General features: G+C 26.8%; 1 protein-coding gene across 1 annotated transcript; it reads right to left on the reverse strand.

Moving 5' to 3' along the window:
• Positions 1 to 10: 10 nt before the first annotated feature.
• Positions 11 to 18,537, reverse strand: LOC114118907 (uncharacterized). Its single transcript, XM_050203730.1, has 8 exons — positions 18,510 to 18,537; positions 17,562 to 17,726; positions 17,198 to 17,385; positions 16,469 to 16,598; positions 13,789 to 13,922; positions 13,006 to 13,119; positions 12,874 to 12,942; positions 11 to 479 (listed from the first exon to the last, which is right to left on the reverse strand). The coding sequence occupies exons 1-8, from the start codon at positions 18,535 to 18,537 to the stop codon at positions 291 to 293; spliced, it is 1,017 nt and encodes a 338-aa protein (XP_050059687.1). The 3' UTR covers positions 11 to 290.
• Between the last annotated feature and the right edge of the window lie 75 nt (positions 18,538 to 18,612).

Here is an 18,612-nt window from a genome sequence, read left to right on the forward strand (position 1 = left end):
TTCATAACAATTGATTTTCATAAATTTGAATTTAATGTATTTTACTAAACACAAATGTTTCATTAAATTTATCAATAAATTATGATGCAATGTAATGTAGTCATCATCATAACTAGTTCCATCTGTCTAGTAGAATAATATTATAATTAACACTGTAATGATTCCGAAAAATACAACGTACAAATGATTGTTTATGAAATTCTTGTATGCAGTATTTTAGGACAATAATAAAAAGGATTTAACATTTAGTTTAATTACAAAATTATTTTAAAATTTAATGAAATAGTTGGTTATTTAATTGGATAGACTGTTGATTGAACGTCAAACATCGCACATGGTATTACCGAACCACTCCTGTAGCCAGCAAGTATATTGTAAAATCCATTAAACGCTGATTTACATTTACACGTGTTTCCATAATCATCCCAATCCAAACCTGAGACTGTAATTCCAGCGGGTAGAGCTTGTAAATATTTCCCCTTAAAAACCAAAAAAAAAAAATTTATAATTTCACGAATTTTTATTTAATAATTTCAAAAATAGGGATAATGTGCTGATGACAGAACGTTTATTAAGGCAGTTAGATAAGCTACCTTAACACTTAGATAATTCTTAATTTTATACATAATTAACAAAATGACAAACCCATTTTATTTTTAACTGTTAATATTTTGTGTACTGCTGTCTATTTGATTCGATACAATACGTTAAACCTTATTGTAGTACATAGGAGTTCATAGGTTAGTTCCTAACCGAACTTAACCTAACCGATTGAGAATCACTATAAGAGCCTTACAAATTCCAGTAGTCACATAAAATATTATCATACTCTAAATAGGTAAATAATATTATATAATTTATAATAAAACAATAATTTTTCGTTTATAAAAACACAAAAATCTCTATTTATTTATAATTATTTTGAATATTATCAACATCGTTGACCAATATTAATTACTTTACCTTATCATAATAATTTTGAGATGTTTGTATACACGAATTGTTAATAGATTCTTTATCAGTTTTCCCTTCACACATCTAAAACAATTTAGGTAATAAAATAATCAATACTTATTCTAAAACATTTTTGTCTATAATACCTTCGTATAAGCAGGATAACTATCGTCGGTGTTGTTAACTGTGAATACTGGAATGGAAAAAACTAGCTTTTCAAAACATATTGCTGTTTCCTTTACATCTATTACAACATCTTCCTAAAATTACCAATAAAGTGCATGTTGAAACGATTTTACAGAGAAATGAAAGCTCATAAGTTACAATTTCTTCACTATCATTATTAGATTATTAAAGTTTAATTCTGATACAAGATATTTTTATAAGTTTTATAATTTCGTTATTCAATTAGATGTTGTAAGACATTTTTAACAGTTAAAATTATTATACTAAATGCATACATTAATAATCATTACATTTTTGTTTAACAATAAAGTTAATAATAGTTATTACAACGATATAGTTTTTAAAATTGTATATTTCTTAGTGTACATAACACTTAGTAAAGACTTACGTATGTATTGTAAAACACATTACTGGGTATTTTAATACTGATTTTTATTTTTCACTATTAAATTTTCAAGAGTGTTTACTTAATTTGTATATTATGTAGATGGTTTAACTTTTATTTTTCATTAAATATCTTTCTACCTATATAATATATAGTATATATCAATAGGTACGGTATGCTTAGAAAAAAAAATGTAGATCGATTACCTGCTTAGGGTACGAATTTATATTCAACCTAATTCTTACAAATATGGAAACCACAAAAATGCAACTATGTATTTTACTCATAAACTAACCGTAAGTTATTAGATTTACTTGATTATTCAATTCAAAAATGTATGGATTATGTCACCCCAAATGAAATTCAGCTCATTGTCAAAAATTTACCTAACAAAAAAACACCGAGTCATGGCCACATTACCAACCTCATGTTCAAAAAACTTCCTGCCAAAGGACTCGTCTTTATGACTTCAATATTTAATTTTTTGTTATGCGTTGGACACTTTCCACTGAATTGGAAGTTAGCAACAGTTATATTAATAAAAAACCCGGAAAGGACAAATCTAATTCTGATAGCTAGACCGATAAGTCTACTTACCTCCCAATCAAAAATTTTCGAAAAAATTGTACATACGACACTACAAAATTATCTGAATAGTGCAGATGTTATCGCAAAATTCCAATTTGGGTTTCGATCCAACCACTCGACCGTACAACAGCTTTTCCGTATAACAGAACATATCAGTACTTCATTTGAAAAACATTGCCATAGTGGTGCTGTATTTATAGATGTCTCGAAAGCGTTTGACAAAGTATGGCACGGAGGTCTCTTATACAAATTAAAATCTTTCAATACACCTAAGTACTTATTTAATAATATTAATTCCTTCCTAACAAATAGAAAATTCTCAGTTAAAATTACTGACAATTTATCTGACCCCCGGTCAATCTCTGTTGGTGTACCTCATGGTTCCAAACTGAGACTTATCTTGTTCAATATATTCATATCCGATATACCGCATCAACCGCGTACAAACATTGCCCAATTCGCAGATGACACAACTATCTACAGTGAATCCCGTAACGTAAAAGCCATAACTAACAATCTTCAAGATTACTTAAATCTACTAACAAGATGGTACAAAAGCTGGAAAATACACATAAATGCCTCAAAAAGTATAGCAGACATATTCAGCCTACGTCGCTATTCTATTCTCAAAAAACTACGCTAAAAAAACTCATCGATTTCTACGAGGACATTGAATATCAAAAAATAACATTAAATATTTTTACCAGTCCGCGTAGAGAATTTCCATCGGATGCATTTTTTGTAATAGGAGTCACGCCATTATACAATTTAGGATTGCATTTATTCAGTTCCATTGTGTCTAATTCATAGTATGTTACTACATCGTTCAATGCTTCAAAATTATAGACTAAAAAATATCAAAATACAATTTAATAGTTATGTATTTATGATAAACTCAATTAATAATACACTTGATTTTATAATATTTGGTTATATTAAAATAACTTTGATACTAGGATGTTATGATTAATTGGTTGTTTTCTAATACAGAACACAAACAATTCTGGAGTAAAGCAATGAAAATTTTTTCAAATTGAGCCTCCGATTTTCTCTTGGCATTTCAATACAAATCCAATAAATTTCAGAGTATTATCCATTAATAATATTTCAATGATTTCAGTATGATAATGAGAAAGTATTTTCAATAATAGATGAAAACTAAAAAATGTTCCTAATACTTACTTTGTAGTATTCACATTTAATAATTATTATTAATGTTTAACGATCAATATTATTAAATCAATTAAATAATACTATAAAACGTATCACGTACTATCTGTATTTTTTAAAGTGTTCGGATCTACAGATATACCAAGACCGATTATAAAACCAGGAGGACAGAATTTTTTTATTTGTTGTAGATAAGGTATGATGTACTTTGCAATGTTTTTATTGGTAGCTTCATTCTAAAAATAAACAAAAACAATAATAGTTGTTTGTCGTTATAAATAAAAATTTTTTTTCTTTTTTTTTTTTGTCATTCTAAAGCTTATGAAAGATTGTTGTGTTTTGTGCCATTCAATTAATAATAACGACATAGTTGTATAGACGTAAATTCTATATATATATTTATAAATATACAGGTTGATTCTTTTATCAAACAACACTCGTTATTTCAAAAAGTATTGTTTTTTTCAATTTTTAGATAACTGTATTTCTACAACTCTTATATTTAATGGTAAAAAAAATTAATCAAATTTTGATTTTCAAGTGGTAACCTACATTAATAATTTCATTAATTAATAAAGCTATTTTTTTCAATAATTTTCACTTTAAAATTTTTAACTTTAGTTGATCCGTATGCGAGTTATAGCTACTCAAAGTATTCAAAGTTGGTTGATTTAAAAAGTGTTAAGTTTTTATACACCAGTACTAATTAGCACCGTCATAACTGGGATTTTTATTTGTAAAATCCAGTAGCTATAATAGTACCTAATGAATTTGATATCGTCGACCTCGTGGTGGAGCGGAGAATGGTGATAATATTTGTACCTGTTACTACCTGCCATATCTTATTGTCAATTGTCATATAATTATAATTAATTGGACTAATATTACTATTATAAATACTAATGAGTTATAACACCTTTACTCTCAATAACTTCCCAATACTATTCAACTTTGAAGAGCTATAACTCATCAATGGATAAATAAAAAATGAAAAATTTAATTTGATAATTCATAAAAAAAATAACATTATTAATTTATGAAATTGTAAGCACCTATAGGTTGTCATTTGAAAATCAAAAACTGATAGTGGTTTACCTAATAAATATAAGGGTGAAAATATGGATGAGTTCTACAATTCTAGATAAGTATAGATCTGAAATTTTGAAAAAAGTTAATACTTTTTGAAACAATGATTATTGTTTGATAAAAGAATCACTCTATATACAGAACCTAACCTAGTCGTATTCAGAAAAAATGTAAAAAATTGCAGATGGAGGGGAGGATAGCTACATTTTTTATTGATTATTCAACGACCAGGTATACTCAAAACTTATTATTCATCTAAAGATACGTTAATCTATCTGAGAATTCGTTTTTTCAATGAAAAACAATACATTTTGTTTATCAATCATTTTTAATGATTAGCAAACATACAGACAATTTTGTCATTGGTAATTTTATTTTTAGATTAAAGAAATTTGTAATTCTCACACTACTTTATTTTGATGACAATAATACCGAATAATGTTATCGGATTAATGTATCTTAAGTAATATCATTGTAATTATTTTGATATAGTTTATGAGTAGGTACACGTTGAATACTTACGCAACCTGGTGCAGTATTATAGAAAATGTATCCTTTTATATTATTTGTTTTTGCGAAATCGCACAAGACTTTTGCATCATTTTCATTGCCATCCTCACTCAATAATGCGGTCCAACCACTGTAATTTTCTTCTCGAGTTACTGGCAATATTATGGGTATGTTTAAACGTAATGTTTTTTTGAGAAGTTCTAAAAAATATTTATATTAATATAATATTATCTGATAAACTAAACAACTTTAATTCTAAAAAAAATAATACTGATTTTTAATATTAAACGATTATTTAGCAAATACATACATATTTAGAAAAATATATATAGACATAGTATTATCATGTAAATATGTATATGCAATAAAAATAATTTATTTCACCATCATTGACATATATTAAAGATGATTGGTTGATTGAAAATCTTATGAACAATATATAATTACATCCATCTGGTATCATGTTGGGATCTAGATCATCGTAACTAGGATCACAATTAGAACGAAGTCCATTGTAAAAGCATACGACTGACTTAGACATATCGACTAAATCATACAAAAAAAAAAGGGTTTTTAAGTGAGTAACGTTCTGCTGTGTAATAGGTCACTATATGAATGTATTAAATTTGACTCTAATGATAGGTACTTTGTATATGAAAAACGATTCTGAACGGAGATGATTTGTTAGCCGAGTATATAATTTCCAGTGGTTGGTGAAAAAGGTGGTTTATGTTTTAATGACTTGAATACAGCAAAATTTAAGTTCATTTTATAGTGGTTATTGTAAACCAAATCTATGAAAAATCTTGTATTACATTTTTAACTCTAAGCTACTTATAAAAATTTTTTTCATGAATCATATCTACAAAATAATCTGCCAATATTCATGATTTTGACGAATTTTTGTCAGTATTTGAATTTCAAATGTTTATAATAAAAAATTGTACCTATGTAATTTTATAATTTTTGAATCATTATTAAGAAATTTTTATTCAATTTTAAAGTGTTTTGGATTAGCCGCCAAAACAGTTTTATTGATATTTATAAAAAAAAAAAAAAAAAAAAAAAAAAAAAATGGACAAAGACTTATATATTGACTATAATTAGCATTAAAATAAGCAAAATATTTTGAAAATTGAATTGTATATAGATAGCACTAATATTAACATAGGGTAAAAGTTATTTAAATTATTAAAAGTATTTACAGTGTTAAGTTTTTGAGTTATTACCATATAAAAAAGTCGATTTGGTCGAAAGCTGGCTTTTGTAGTTAGAACATATAAAAATTGTATTCAGAAAAATAAATTTATAAACATAGAAATAACTAAATATTATTGTTTTAAGTAGTTTTTAAATTTAATAGACAGAAACTGAATATTTAATAGAGAAACTTCTAAATATATTTTCATAATTAAGTTATTATGTATTATGAATGAGTTAATATTTTTACACATTTCAAAGTCTCTGAACACTGAATAATATATCTTTTGGTTATTATATTCGTGAAAAAATGTAATTTATACTGTAAACATAAGATGATTAAAAAACATATAATTTGTAATATAGCATAACCATTAGGTTTATAGGTACATTATAATTAGATACACGGCAACTGTAATGAAATTCATTCTATAATACTAGATATACAATAAAAATATCAATGGCGTGGTACATATTATTTCGATTGAACTTGGAAAAGCTAATAATTTTAATACATATTAATAATAGCTCTATGTATCAACAATAATATATGTACCTGTCGAATCACTTGAAACGCTTAAAACCATCGAATTGCTGAGGAGGCAAAAAAGTAATAAGTAGAAAATCATTGTTTTATTGTTTAAAGTAAATAAATTAGGTGAATAATTCAGTCTAACACCAGACAACTACACTATCACCATAAAAAGGTGATTTCAAAAATATAAATTCTTAAACAAATCGTTTGGTGTACTCAATTTTGTAATATAATATCAAAACAAAAACATTTTAAGTATTCATTCAGTATTTATAATTCCTAGTGTAATCGAAAATTAAATATTTATTGTAACATTAATTTTGTCAAAGTACGTAAAAAAATAAACAAACAGTTAGGCGTATAGATAAAAGCAGATTTATTTTATTTATTACACAAAACGTAATAAATAAAAATAATTAATCAAAACGTAGTTGAAAAGATTTATATTATAATTTGGTAAATTATAATGATAATTAAAATTTAAAAGCCTTGGTGAGCGTTTAAGTATTTTTTTTTTTGACACGGTATTTAAAAATTATTTATTAGCTTATTATTTTAAAGTTAAGGCACACTCAAATTTCAGAAAACAAGCTATGACTCATATAGTGTATGACGTTTGTGTTATCTTTATTTTATTTTTTCAAATATGGTATCATTTAATCCAAATCAGCTTGTAAATAATTTTTTTCATATACAGTATACTTAATTAATGTTTTTTAAGTTTCACAGATAATTTACTTGGTAGATGTAAACAGACTTTGAGTTATATATTAGCTATCTTATTTATTTACACTTTTGCTAAATTGCATAACGTCTGTCTGTCCTTATATGCAAATATCTTTCTATAATGTGTATTTATATGTTTTTATATCGTTTTTAGAGTATAATTTTATTCAAAAATGTAAATTTCCCAATTTATGATATTATCAGATATGATGTGTCTTCAATAATGTCACCTATTTTCGACATATTCAATTTTTTTTTTTTACCTAAATGCATGCTACCATTTGTTTGTGTTTTAGGCCTGAACGTCTTGTCTATATCACATGATTAGAACGAGTAGTTGATAATTATCTGTACCGTTTTATGAATATGGAACATTTTTAGGTAGACTTTGTCAAGGTTTAAACTATTTTATTTTATTTTTAATTTGTTCGATAATTGTACCTAATTTTCTGATACTAGCTAGTGAATATTTATTTGATTTTTCCGACTTTTAATGTAGTATATTTGAGTTCAATGTTTTGTTTGGTTTGATTCAAATTGTTGAGTTTTTTAACATTAGCATTTATGTTTGTGAATGATTAATTTTCGTAAAACATCCGCTTATATGATGACAAATATATATAACGATGGACTCTACTTCAATCTTAGAGAACCTCTGTAACAGACCACGTACGAGTAACCGTTTGTGATGTTGAATTGAGTTGAAGTATTCTATAAAGTTAGGTTTTGTAATGATAGCCACATATAACTATAATTGTGGCATCATCATAATCCCTTATACATACATAGTTGCACATGTGTTCACACGATAGTAGACATCTGTGGTCAGACATTTTTATGTCCTTTGACCATTATCTAAATTTAGTACTCCATTGGCTCAGAAGACACCCATCGACCATTGGGGACTTGGACACAACGTCATTCTCCCTACGTGCGCCTTTGATTGGGTTAGGTTACGTGGAAAACAATTTATGTATGTTTAAAATAAATGTCTTTGTGTTTTAATTTATAAATAATAAATCTATTACTCAACTCAGTGTAAATATTATACCACTTGTGTTTCTTAATCAACATTATATTTAAGTGAATTAACATCATACCTATCTATTATTCCTACACTGGCTGCACTTAATCACTGACAAATCTACAGTTAAACTAAGGTAAGATAATTCATTATATAATATAAATCCTTGTATGTATACATGTATCTGCATGTGTGTGCAGATATACATATAAGTGGGTAATAATTCGGATTGTGTGTGCATTATATTTAAATGGTAAATCTCATATAAATGAAAAAAATATAATAATAATTATAATTCAAGAATTTATGATATAAAATATATATTGCGCAGCCACGTTCTTTTTGATTTACTACAGTTTATATAATTCAGTCTAACACCAGACAACTATACTAACAGCATAGAAAGCTGATTTCAAAAACATAAATTCATAAACAAATCGTTTGGTGTACTCAAATATGTTATATAGTATTAAAACAATAACATTTTAAGTATTCATCCAGTATTTATTACTCCTAGTGTAATCGTAAATTAAATATATTTATTGTAACATTAATAATATTGTCAAATATGTAATAAAATAAATAAACAATTAGGTATAGATAAAAACAGATTTATTTTATTTGTTACAGAAAACGTAATAAATAAAAATGATTTATTAAAACGTAGTTGAAAAGATTTATATTATAATTTGGTAAATTATAATGGTAATTAAAATTTAAAAGCCTTGGTGAGCGTTTAAGTATTTTTTTTTTTGACACGGTATTTAAAAATTATTTATTAGCTTATTATTTTAAAGTTAAGGCACACTCAAACTTCAGAAATCAGGCTATGACTCATATAATGTATGACGCATAATATGTTATCTTTATTTTATTTTTTCAAATATGGTATCATTTAATCCAAATCAGCTTTTTATAGCCTCGTATGTAATTTTTGCCATATACGTTTACTTTACACCTTGTACAATTGTTTTTAGCTGTTTTGTGTGGTTTGACGTTGTTTAGACAGTAGGTACGTAAAATGTTAACTTTAAAATCTATATATCGCTAGAAGAATGTTCGTTAAAAACATGTTTTAAGTTAGTTTTTTCTTGTTTAAACATTTGTGATTCTTTTAGTACCTATGTGACTTATCAAAACGATTACCTATGTATAGGTTAATATTACAGGTACCGACAATCTATGCTTGATTATCTTTATTATATTATTATATTTACTTATGCCAACTATAGATATCAATAGCTACAAATTGTATTTTGTTAGATTTTGTCAGTGGCGTAGTCAAGGGGGAGGGCTAAAGGGGCTATAGCTTCCCCCATTGGCTATATTTTTTATATTGTTTTGAAATATTTAAATTTAAGTATGGAAATTTTCTTACAAATTTGGCTAATATATTTCTTGTTATTAGTTTTATAATAGAATATTTGAGTTAAAAAAGTATTATTAAAAGTGTTTATTAATTTTTTTGTTATTTTTGGTTTTCAATAACTAAAGTTAAAAGTGTTTAGCCCTCCCCATAAAAAAATCCTGGCTATGCCTCTGGATTTTGGTAAATTTGGTTGATGATTGATTTGGTTTGATCGTGTTTGTGTTGATTAATAAATATATATCAAATAAAAATCGATTAAATTACCTACATAACAAAAAAATTTATTAATGCAAATCAATACGATTTTCGGTATCTGTCTAAGTACCAGCATTTGTTGTAAAGATTGCTGTCTATCGACATCGTACATTACTCCTTAGGTTGGGTATTGCTGTATGCTGAAGAATGGCGAGCGGAGTTTATTGCTGACTAAATGGTTTTCTGGCATGATTTTGACTTTAATATAATAGTGACCGATGCGAGAGTAGAGGCAGAGAGAGAATGTGCGACACGGACAACGCCGAGACTCCGCAACGATCAGCACGATCACCAGCGAACCATACAGCATACAGTGCATACACATTCATGATTAGTCATGCCACTTTAATCATATATTTGGATCGGTAACTTTTATACATTATCTAGAATACCTGCTTTATAAAAATATGTTTTATCCATTCTACTTTACTCAAATAAGTTAATCCTGAGGCTCGAGTGCCAAGATCTTTTTATTAATCAACGCAACTTTCCGGAGGGAAGTGTTTTAATTTATGGAGTTGACGGCGCCAATAGTAACATCCACCTTTCCACCGGTAACTTCTTTCCGGGAAGTGACGTTATAAAACGTTATTAAAAAAATGGAATCGTCTAATGTATTGACTATTGATCAATACTTCGAACTCATCCGAATATGAAGTGCTAGTGCTTTCATTCGAACAGAAGCAGATCCAGAACTCATATCACACTGCTTCAGCTCATTATGCCATTTTGACTTGTTTGTATGGCTCTTGTTGGATAAAAACTACAGTCTATTATTTGATCGTAACTCAAAAATCATTATTGTTACGTGTTACTTAATTTAATTTGTTAAATTTCATTGCCATTCTTATTTTGTCTGTAGAATAACAAATCAAATCAAGCCAAAACATAATCATGTATTCTGGATATTTTAGTTTTTAATTTTCACTGTACTAGAAGTGGGTGTATTATACTTTTTTTTCAATACTATTTGGAGCACCGTTAAATACTAAATAAGAAAAAGTTTTGTATTTTTTTTACATGCAACAATACTTAAAATTATACTGACTGAGATTAAGTTAAGATAAAAATATATAATATATAAATATATATATATATACTAACTATAATTTTAGAAAGGTATGGTTTATTGGTGCAACAGTAATTGAGTAATACTATTCGAATGGGAAACTAAATGGCAACGATGGCCAATTCCATGTGAAGTTGAATTAATGGCATACAACATAAAGTGATTCTTTAATTTTATCGATTTGTGATTACATTAATACAATTTGAAACTTACTGTAACTTTTTTTATGTTTATCTTCAGAACGAATTCAGCAATAAAATCCCATTATAGTAAAAAGAATAATACAATAAGTATTTTTAGTATCTTCTGAACACCGATAGTGCAAAAAAAAAAAAAAATATTGATATTATTAACACAATTGAACCTATAATAATTTATATCCTCGCAGTCAATATACAAATTTATAAAAGCTATTATTGATATACATTTTAAGTTTTGATAAATAATTAACAAGCTCAATAGTTTAATGTATGATATTTAGTTTTGACTTGTAGCATTATTATAGATTCGCCTTCGTTTGTTTTTAATTGTTATTTCCTCCATATAAAATAAAAATGATGTAGCCTAACACAAAAGTTACTCTCCGAACCATACTTATATTAAGAACCTGTACGATAAAACATACACAAAAAAAAAAACATATTTATATCATAGTATTGATTTTTTATGCTTATTTATAGTATATTATTATACAATTTATAGTCTATACGTATTAATAAAGTACCCATCAATAGTCAATACTTAATACTCATATACAACAAAATAGAAAAAAATATCATACTTTCATATCAATTGAGGTTCATAAATTTGAATTTAATGTATTTTACTAAACACAAATGTTTCATTAAATTTATCAATAAATTATGATGCAATGTAATGTCATCATCATAACTAGTTCCATCTGTCTAGTAGAATAATATTATAATTAACACTGTAATAATTCCGAAAAATACAACGTACAAATGATTGTTTATGAATTGAAATAAATATGAAATTCTTGTATGCAGTATTTTAGGACAATAATAAAAAGGATTTAACATTTAGTTTAATTACAAAATTATTTTAAAATTTAATGAAATAGTTGGTTATTTAATTGGATAGACTGTTGATTGAACGTCAAACTTCGCACATGGTATTACCGAACCACTAATGTAGCCAGCAAGTACATTGTAAAACCCATTAAACGCTGATTTACATTGACAACTGTTACAATAATCATCAAAATCCAACCCTATGACCATTACTCCAGTTTTTTGTTCACGGAAAAATTGCCCCTTAAAAACCAATAAAATATATATATATATATATAATTTCATGATTTTTTAATAAATAATTTAGAATACAAGCCTTATGCGGTGATGCCAGTGAAGAACATTTATCAGGTTAGTTTAGCTTTATTAGCGTTTATATATTTCTTAAATTTATTCAAACATAGTTATTAAAAAAATAAAAAACCAGTTTTATTTTAAATTGTAAGTATTTTATGTACTACTGTCTTTTTATTTCAATGGAATACGTTAGATATTATAGCACTACCTTGAAATTCAGGATTATTTCCTACGATTCGATATTTTATCGTTTAACACTACATTGTATCAAATTGATAGTCAAAATTTACAGCTATAAAATGTCTATATCTTGAATGATCATTGTACTAAATTCCTATTAAGACAAAAACACCTTTGAGAAGCACTATAGAAGCTTCCAAGTTCCAGTCGTCACATATAATATTATTATATTAAAAATGGATTCTCCCTATTATATTATATTAATTATATAATAAAACAATAATTGTTATATTATTGTTATTACTTACCTTATCATAATAATTTTGAGATGTTTGTACACACCAAGTTAAATTATCAAATTTTCCTTCACTGCACATCTAAAATAATTGAAAATTATGAAATAATCAATATTTATCCTATAGTATTTTTAAATACAATACATCTGTATAAGAAGGATAAGTATTGTTGACATTTTCAACTGTGAATAGTGGAATACTAAAGCTTAGTTTATTAAAACATATTTCTGTTTTCTTTAAATTTTCTATAACTTCTTCCTGAAATTACCAATAAAGGGTATATTAAAACGATTTTACAGTGACATTAAAACATAAGTTGCAGTTTCTTAATATATACCAAATTATTATTAGATTATTATAGTTTAATTTTGCTACAAGCGATATTTACAAATGTTTATACTTTCGTTATTTAATTAGACGTTGTAAGAAATTTTTAACAGTTATAATCATAATAAATGTATACATTAATGATCATTCAATTATAGTTAAAAATTAAATTAACAGTAGTTATTACAGCGATATTCTTCTTAAAATATATATATATTTCGTAGTGTACTTAGTATCACTTAGTAAAGAGTTACGTATGTAATTTTGTAAAACACATTACAGGGTATTTTAAATTTTTAATACTGATTTTTATTTATCACCGTTAAATTTTCAAGAGTTTTTACTTAATTTTTAATATTTAGTTGATAGCTTAACTTTTATTTTTCATTAATTGTTTTTCTACCCATATAAATACGGCGTGTTTAGAAAAAAATAAATTTTGATAGATTACACACTCTTTCCCCAACACGAATTTATACTTATCCTAATTCTTAAAATATATGGAAACCACAACTACAATGCAACTATATATTTTACTCATAAACACGTCGATTGCTACGAGGACATTAAATATCAACAAATAACATTAAATATTTTTACCAGTCCGTAGAGACAGGTTGCATTTTTTGTAATAGGAGTCACACCATTATACAAACCAGGATTACATTCATTGAGCATTGCTGTGTCTATATCATAGTACGTTACTACTTTGTTTAATTCTTTAAAATTATACACTAAAAAAAATATTAAAGTATAAGTTCATAGTTATAATATACTTAATATTTAAAATTCAATAACATAGGTTTGATTTTACCATTTATGGTTACTATTGTATTAAATTTGATACCTTCTATTATGATTAATTGTTCGTTTCTCTAATACTAAATACATATAGGTAATACTGATTTTTAAATCATGCATAACAGTGTAGTAATTTTTAAAATTTATTAAACCTCTGCTTTATTATCGACAGATCATTAAAAAATCATTACCTTCAGTGTATCGGAGTAACCATTATATTTTAATGATTTTAGTATGATGAGAAAGTATTTTCAATGATAAATGAATAATAAGTGTGTATAAATATTACACAGTAAAAGTATGTTATAGTGAAGTGTGTTAAATGCTGAAAAAAAATGTCCCAAATACTAACTCTAGAGTATTCACATTTTATAAAAATTATAGCAGCTTACGGTATAAATAAAGTAGATGAAAATAATTTAATCTCCATGGTGTATTTTTGTTGAAAATATTTCCATGTTTTTAAATTAGAAAAAATGACTTAGTGTTTAAACAATTAAAAACTATTTTAAGTTTCCAAGACTGAATTATTACACTGAATTGCGTGAAGGTGCTCATTATCACTTTGAAGAATCAAGTCTGCAGGAGGCCTATCTCGGGCTACCTTTTATATACACAGGTTCCTCCCGTATCATTGACATGTCCTTACTGGTCTGTCGAATGCTCATCATCGCGTTTCGCGAATTACATCTATCACGCTGATTAAGTGTTTTTTTTAACTAAATCACATGTCAGATGACTCTGTGGTCAAATGGCGACCGGATGATAATTCAAACACACGAGTAAATGCTCTAAAATAGCTATACCCCCGCTGTTTCTGATCATGGCTTTCGGTATCTTTTATAGTTTTAGTTATTCTGTTATTCAAACGTGGGAGACGTAGTGATGATTTTCAGTTTGCGACCTAACGTTAAAAGGCAACCCTACTAAAACTGAGAACTATAGAGGAATTTCGCTACTGGACACATGCTATAAAATTCTGACAACACTGATATTAGAAAGGTTAAACCCTTATGTTGAAGAAATAGTTGGGAATTACCAATGCGGGTTTAGGAGAGGAAAATCCACAACAGACCATGTTTTCACGCTAAGACAATTAATGTCAAAATACTACGAATTTGGAAAGGACCTGCATCTAGTCTTTGTGGATTACAAGCAGGCGTACGATAGTGTAGACAGAGAAGAGCTTTGGAAAGCATTGGTATTTTTAGGAATACCCAAAAAGTATGTGAACCTAATAAAAGCATGTTACGAAAAAACACTATGCAGAGTGTGTTATATGCAAGGCATCTCAGATCCTTTTGAAGTCGAATCTGGCCTTAAACAAGGGGACGCGTTGTCACCTGCTCTATTTAACTTAGCCCTCGAAAAAATAATTAGAGACACAAACGATGACAGAAGAATGGAGATAAGCAATGAACAAGTTAGATTAGCCTATGCAGATGACATTGTACTGATGGGTGAAACCAAGGAGGAAATCATCAACTCAACATCTAAACTCATAAATGCAAGTAAAGGAATAGGATTACATGTAAATGAGGGGAAAACTAAGTATATGGTCGTATCGAGAAGACCACCAAATATAGATTCCATAGTAGTAGATAATTATAAATTTGAAAAAGTTGATAATTTTAAGTATTTAGGCATAAACATCAACAACAAAAATGATATGCATATAGAAATAAATGAACGGATCACTAGTGGAAATAGATGTTACTTCAGTATTATCAAACTCTTGAGGTCTAAGCTGTTATCGAGAGGATCAAAGATACTACTATATCATAGCTACCTTCGACCTGTGATAACATACGCCTGTGAAACCTGGTCGTTAACTAAAGGTGATAGCAGAAGACTTATCACGTTCGAAAGGAAAGTGTTACGAACCATTTATGGACCAATCTTCAACCCAGAAACACAGACATACGAAAGAAGAAGCAACGAAAATATAAAGTCTCTTTATAATAAGCCAGATATACTCTACTTTATTAGGAAAAAACGACTAGAATGGTTCGGACATGTATGGAGGGCTGATGGACAATTAATTAAAAATGTACTTATCAATAAAATAAACCAAACGAGACCCCTAGGACGACCCAAAACCCGATGGATTGACGTAGTTGCCAAAGATATAAAAATGATAGACCAGGACGCAACTTTAGAAACAGCATATCAGAGAGAGAAGTGGACAGAAATTTTGATGGCAACGATGGTCCTGAATGGACCGCTAAGCTGATGAAGAAGAAGAAGAAGAAGAAGACCTAACGTATACCTGCCTTGGCTTTGGACTTAACTGGTTCCCAACGTTCATATTTTTTTTGTCCGTCTAGATTGCATATGGTCGTTAAAGCCTAAAATGTAGTACCCACATGTGTTATATTTAGTATATAAGATATCAGAGCACAAAGCAAAATAAAATATATCCGATGATCAATATTATTATATTAAATAATTAATAAATAGTGTAATATGCATCACTTACTGTCTTTATTGCTTAGATATTTTGGAATTGAAGCTATACTAACAGCGATGATTAAAAAAGGACACATTTTTTTTAATTGTTTTATATAAGGTATGGTGTTTATTGCGACGTTTTTATCGACAGCTTCATCCTAAAAAAGCACAAAAACGAATAACATTATAAGTAAAAATATATTTTATTATTTTTTTGTGATTCTTAATTGCGTGAAAGAATCTTGTGTATTGTGCAATTTAAATAATAATGACGATAAAATTGTATAACCATAAATTCTACCTTAACACTACAAAACATTATAATTTTATGTGTATATTTTAAATATATAAAAATTATATTCAGTGAAAATGTAAACATTTTAAGTTGGAAGGAAGATTAACTAAGCACACATATTTTCGTTGCTTACTCATTAACCATGTATAACCTAAATCTAATGATTCATCTTTAGATTCATTTATCTAGCCGGGAAATAGTTGAGCAGAACCACTTTTTACATGGTTTTTTTGACACGACATAATTTGTTTTAATAATCTTATTTTTATTGTTATTTAATATGCAGATAATTTTGTCGTTGATAACTTTATTTTTAGAAATAGAAATCCGGAATCGTTATACTATTTTACTTTGATTATAATCATATTGAGTAATATTATTGAATTGACGTGTTAAAATTAAAATCAATATAATAAATAATTATTATGATAGCTGCTTTATAAGTAAACAGTGTATACATACATCGTTTGGAGCCAAATACCATAATGAGTATCCTTTTACATTATGTTTTATTGCAAACTCGCACAAAATTTTTGTTTCTTCAGCATTGCCATCTTTAGTCAGTGCTGCACTCCAACCACTGTAAAATTCTTTTCTCGCTAATGCCACGATAACGGGTTTGTTTAAAGCTGTCACCGAATCGAGAAGTTCTAAAACGTATTTACTATTTATATTATCTGTGTAACCAAACACTTAAGCTCTAAAAATGTAATACTATTTTTTTAAATTACATGATATATTCATATGAATAAAAACAAATTTTGATTCTAAATATTTCTAGACATAATATCGTGTAAATATATGAAATAAAAATTGTTTAATTTACCTTCATCTACATTTATCACAGATTTTTGGTCGATATCAAATTTTTCATAAAGTATTGCATCACATTCATCTGGTAAAATTCTGGGGTCCAAATGCTTTGAACCAGGATTACATTTATCAGGATTTCCTTGGTAATAGCACGTGATTTTATTAGAAAAATCAAAAACTAAATTATACAAAAAAGTTGTTATACATAAATATTAATTTTAAGAATTGTATATTATCCATATTTCAAATTGTATTAGTATATATCTATAATTTACACTATTAATTAATGTGTTATACGTTTATGACATTAGTTTTGATTTTTAAATAAATTATTTTTTTACATATTAATACTATTTACATTCATCAAAATTAAGGTCACTAAAAAATTATAAATTATATGACGAAATAGTTTGATTTGATGTGACATATTATAGTTATTTTATAAAATATTTTATATAAACATTTGTAAAAAAAATAAAAAAAAAAGCAAAATTTTACGTAAAATTAGTTTGTAAAATTTAAAACTTTCACAAAATATTAATTTTAAAATATAAATGATAGTAAAAATATTTAATATACAGGATGATTTTTTTATCAAAAACACTCATTATTTCAAAATATATGGTTTTTTTTCCCAATGTTTTTTTTCAAATTTCTAGATACATGTTTTTTTACAACTGTATAAAAGTAAAATTTTTTTTACTCTTATATTCAATAGTTAAAAACTATCAACTTTTTATTTTCAAATGGCGATCTATATTAATAATTTCATAAATTAAAAAAGCCATTTTTATTCATGAATTTTCATGTTAAAATTTTTAACTTTCGTTGATCCGTCGGCGAGTTAAAGCTGCTCAAAGTTGGTTGGATTTGGAAGGTTTTTAGGTGTTATACATCAATACTAATTAGCATTGTCATAACTGGGATTTTTATTTGTAAAATCCAGTAGCTATAATAGAACCTAATGAATTCGATATCGTCATCCCCATGGTGTAGCGGAGAGTAGTGATAATATTTGTACTTGTTACTATCTGCCCCATATAGCTTATTGTCAATTGTCATAT

This window comes from Aphis gossypii, chromosome 3, assembly GCF_020184175.1.
Source record: "Aphis gossypii isolate Hap1 chromosome 3, ASM2018417v2, whole genome shotgun sequence".
NCBI classification, from domain to species: domain Eukaryota; kingdom Metazoa; phylum Arthropoda; class Insecta; order Hemiptera; family Aphididae; genus Aphis; species Aphis gossypii.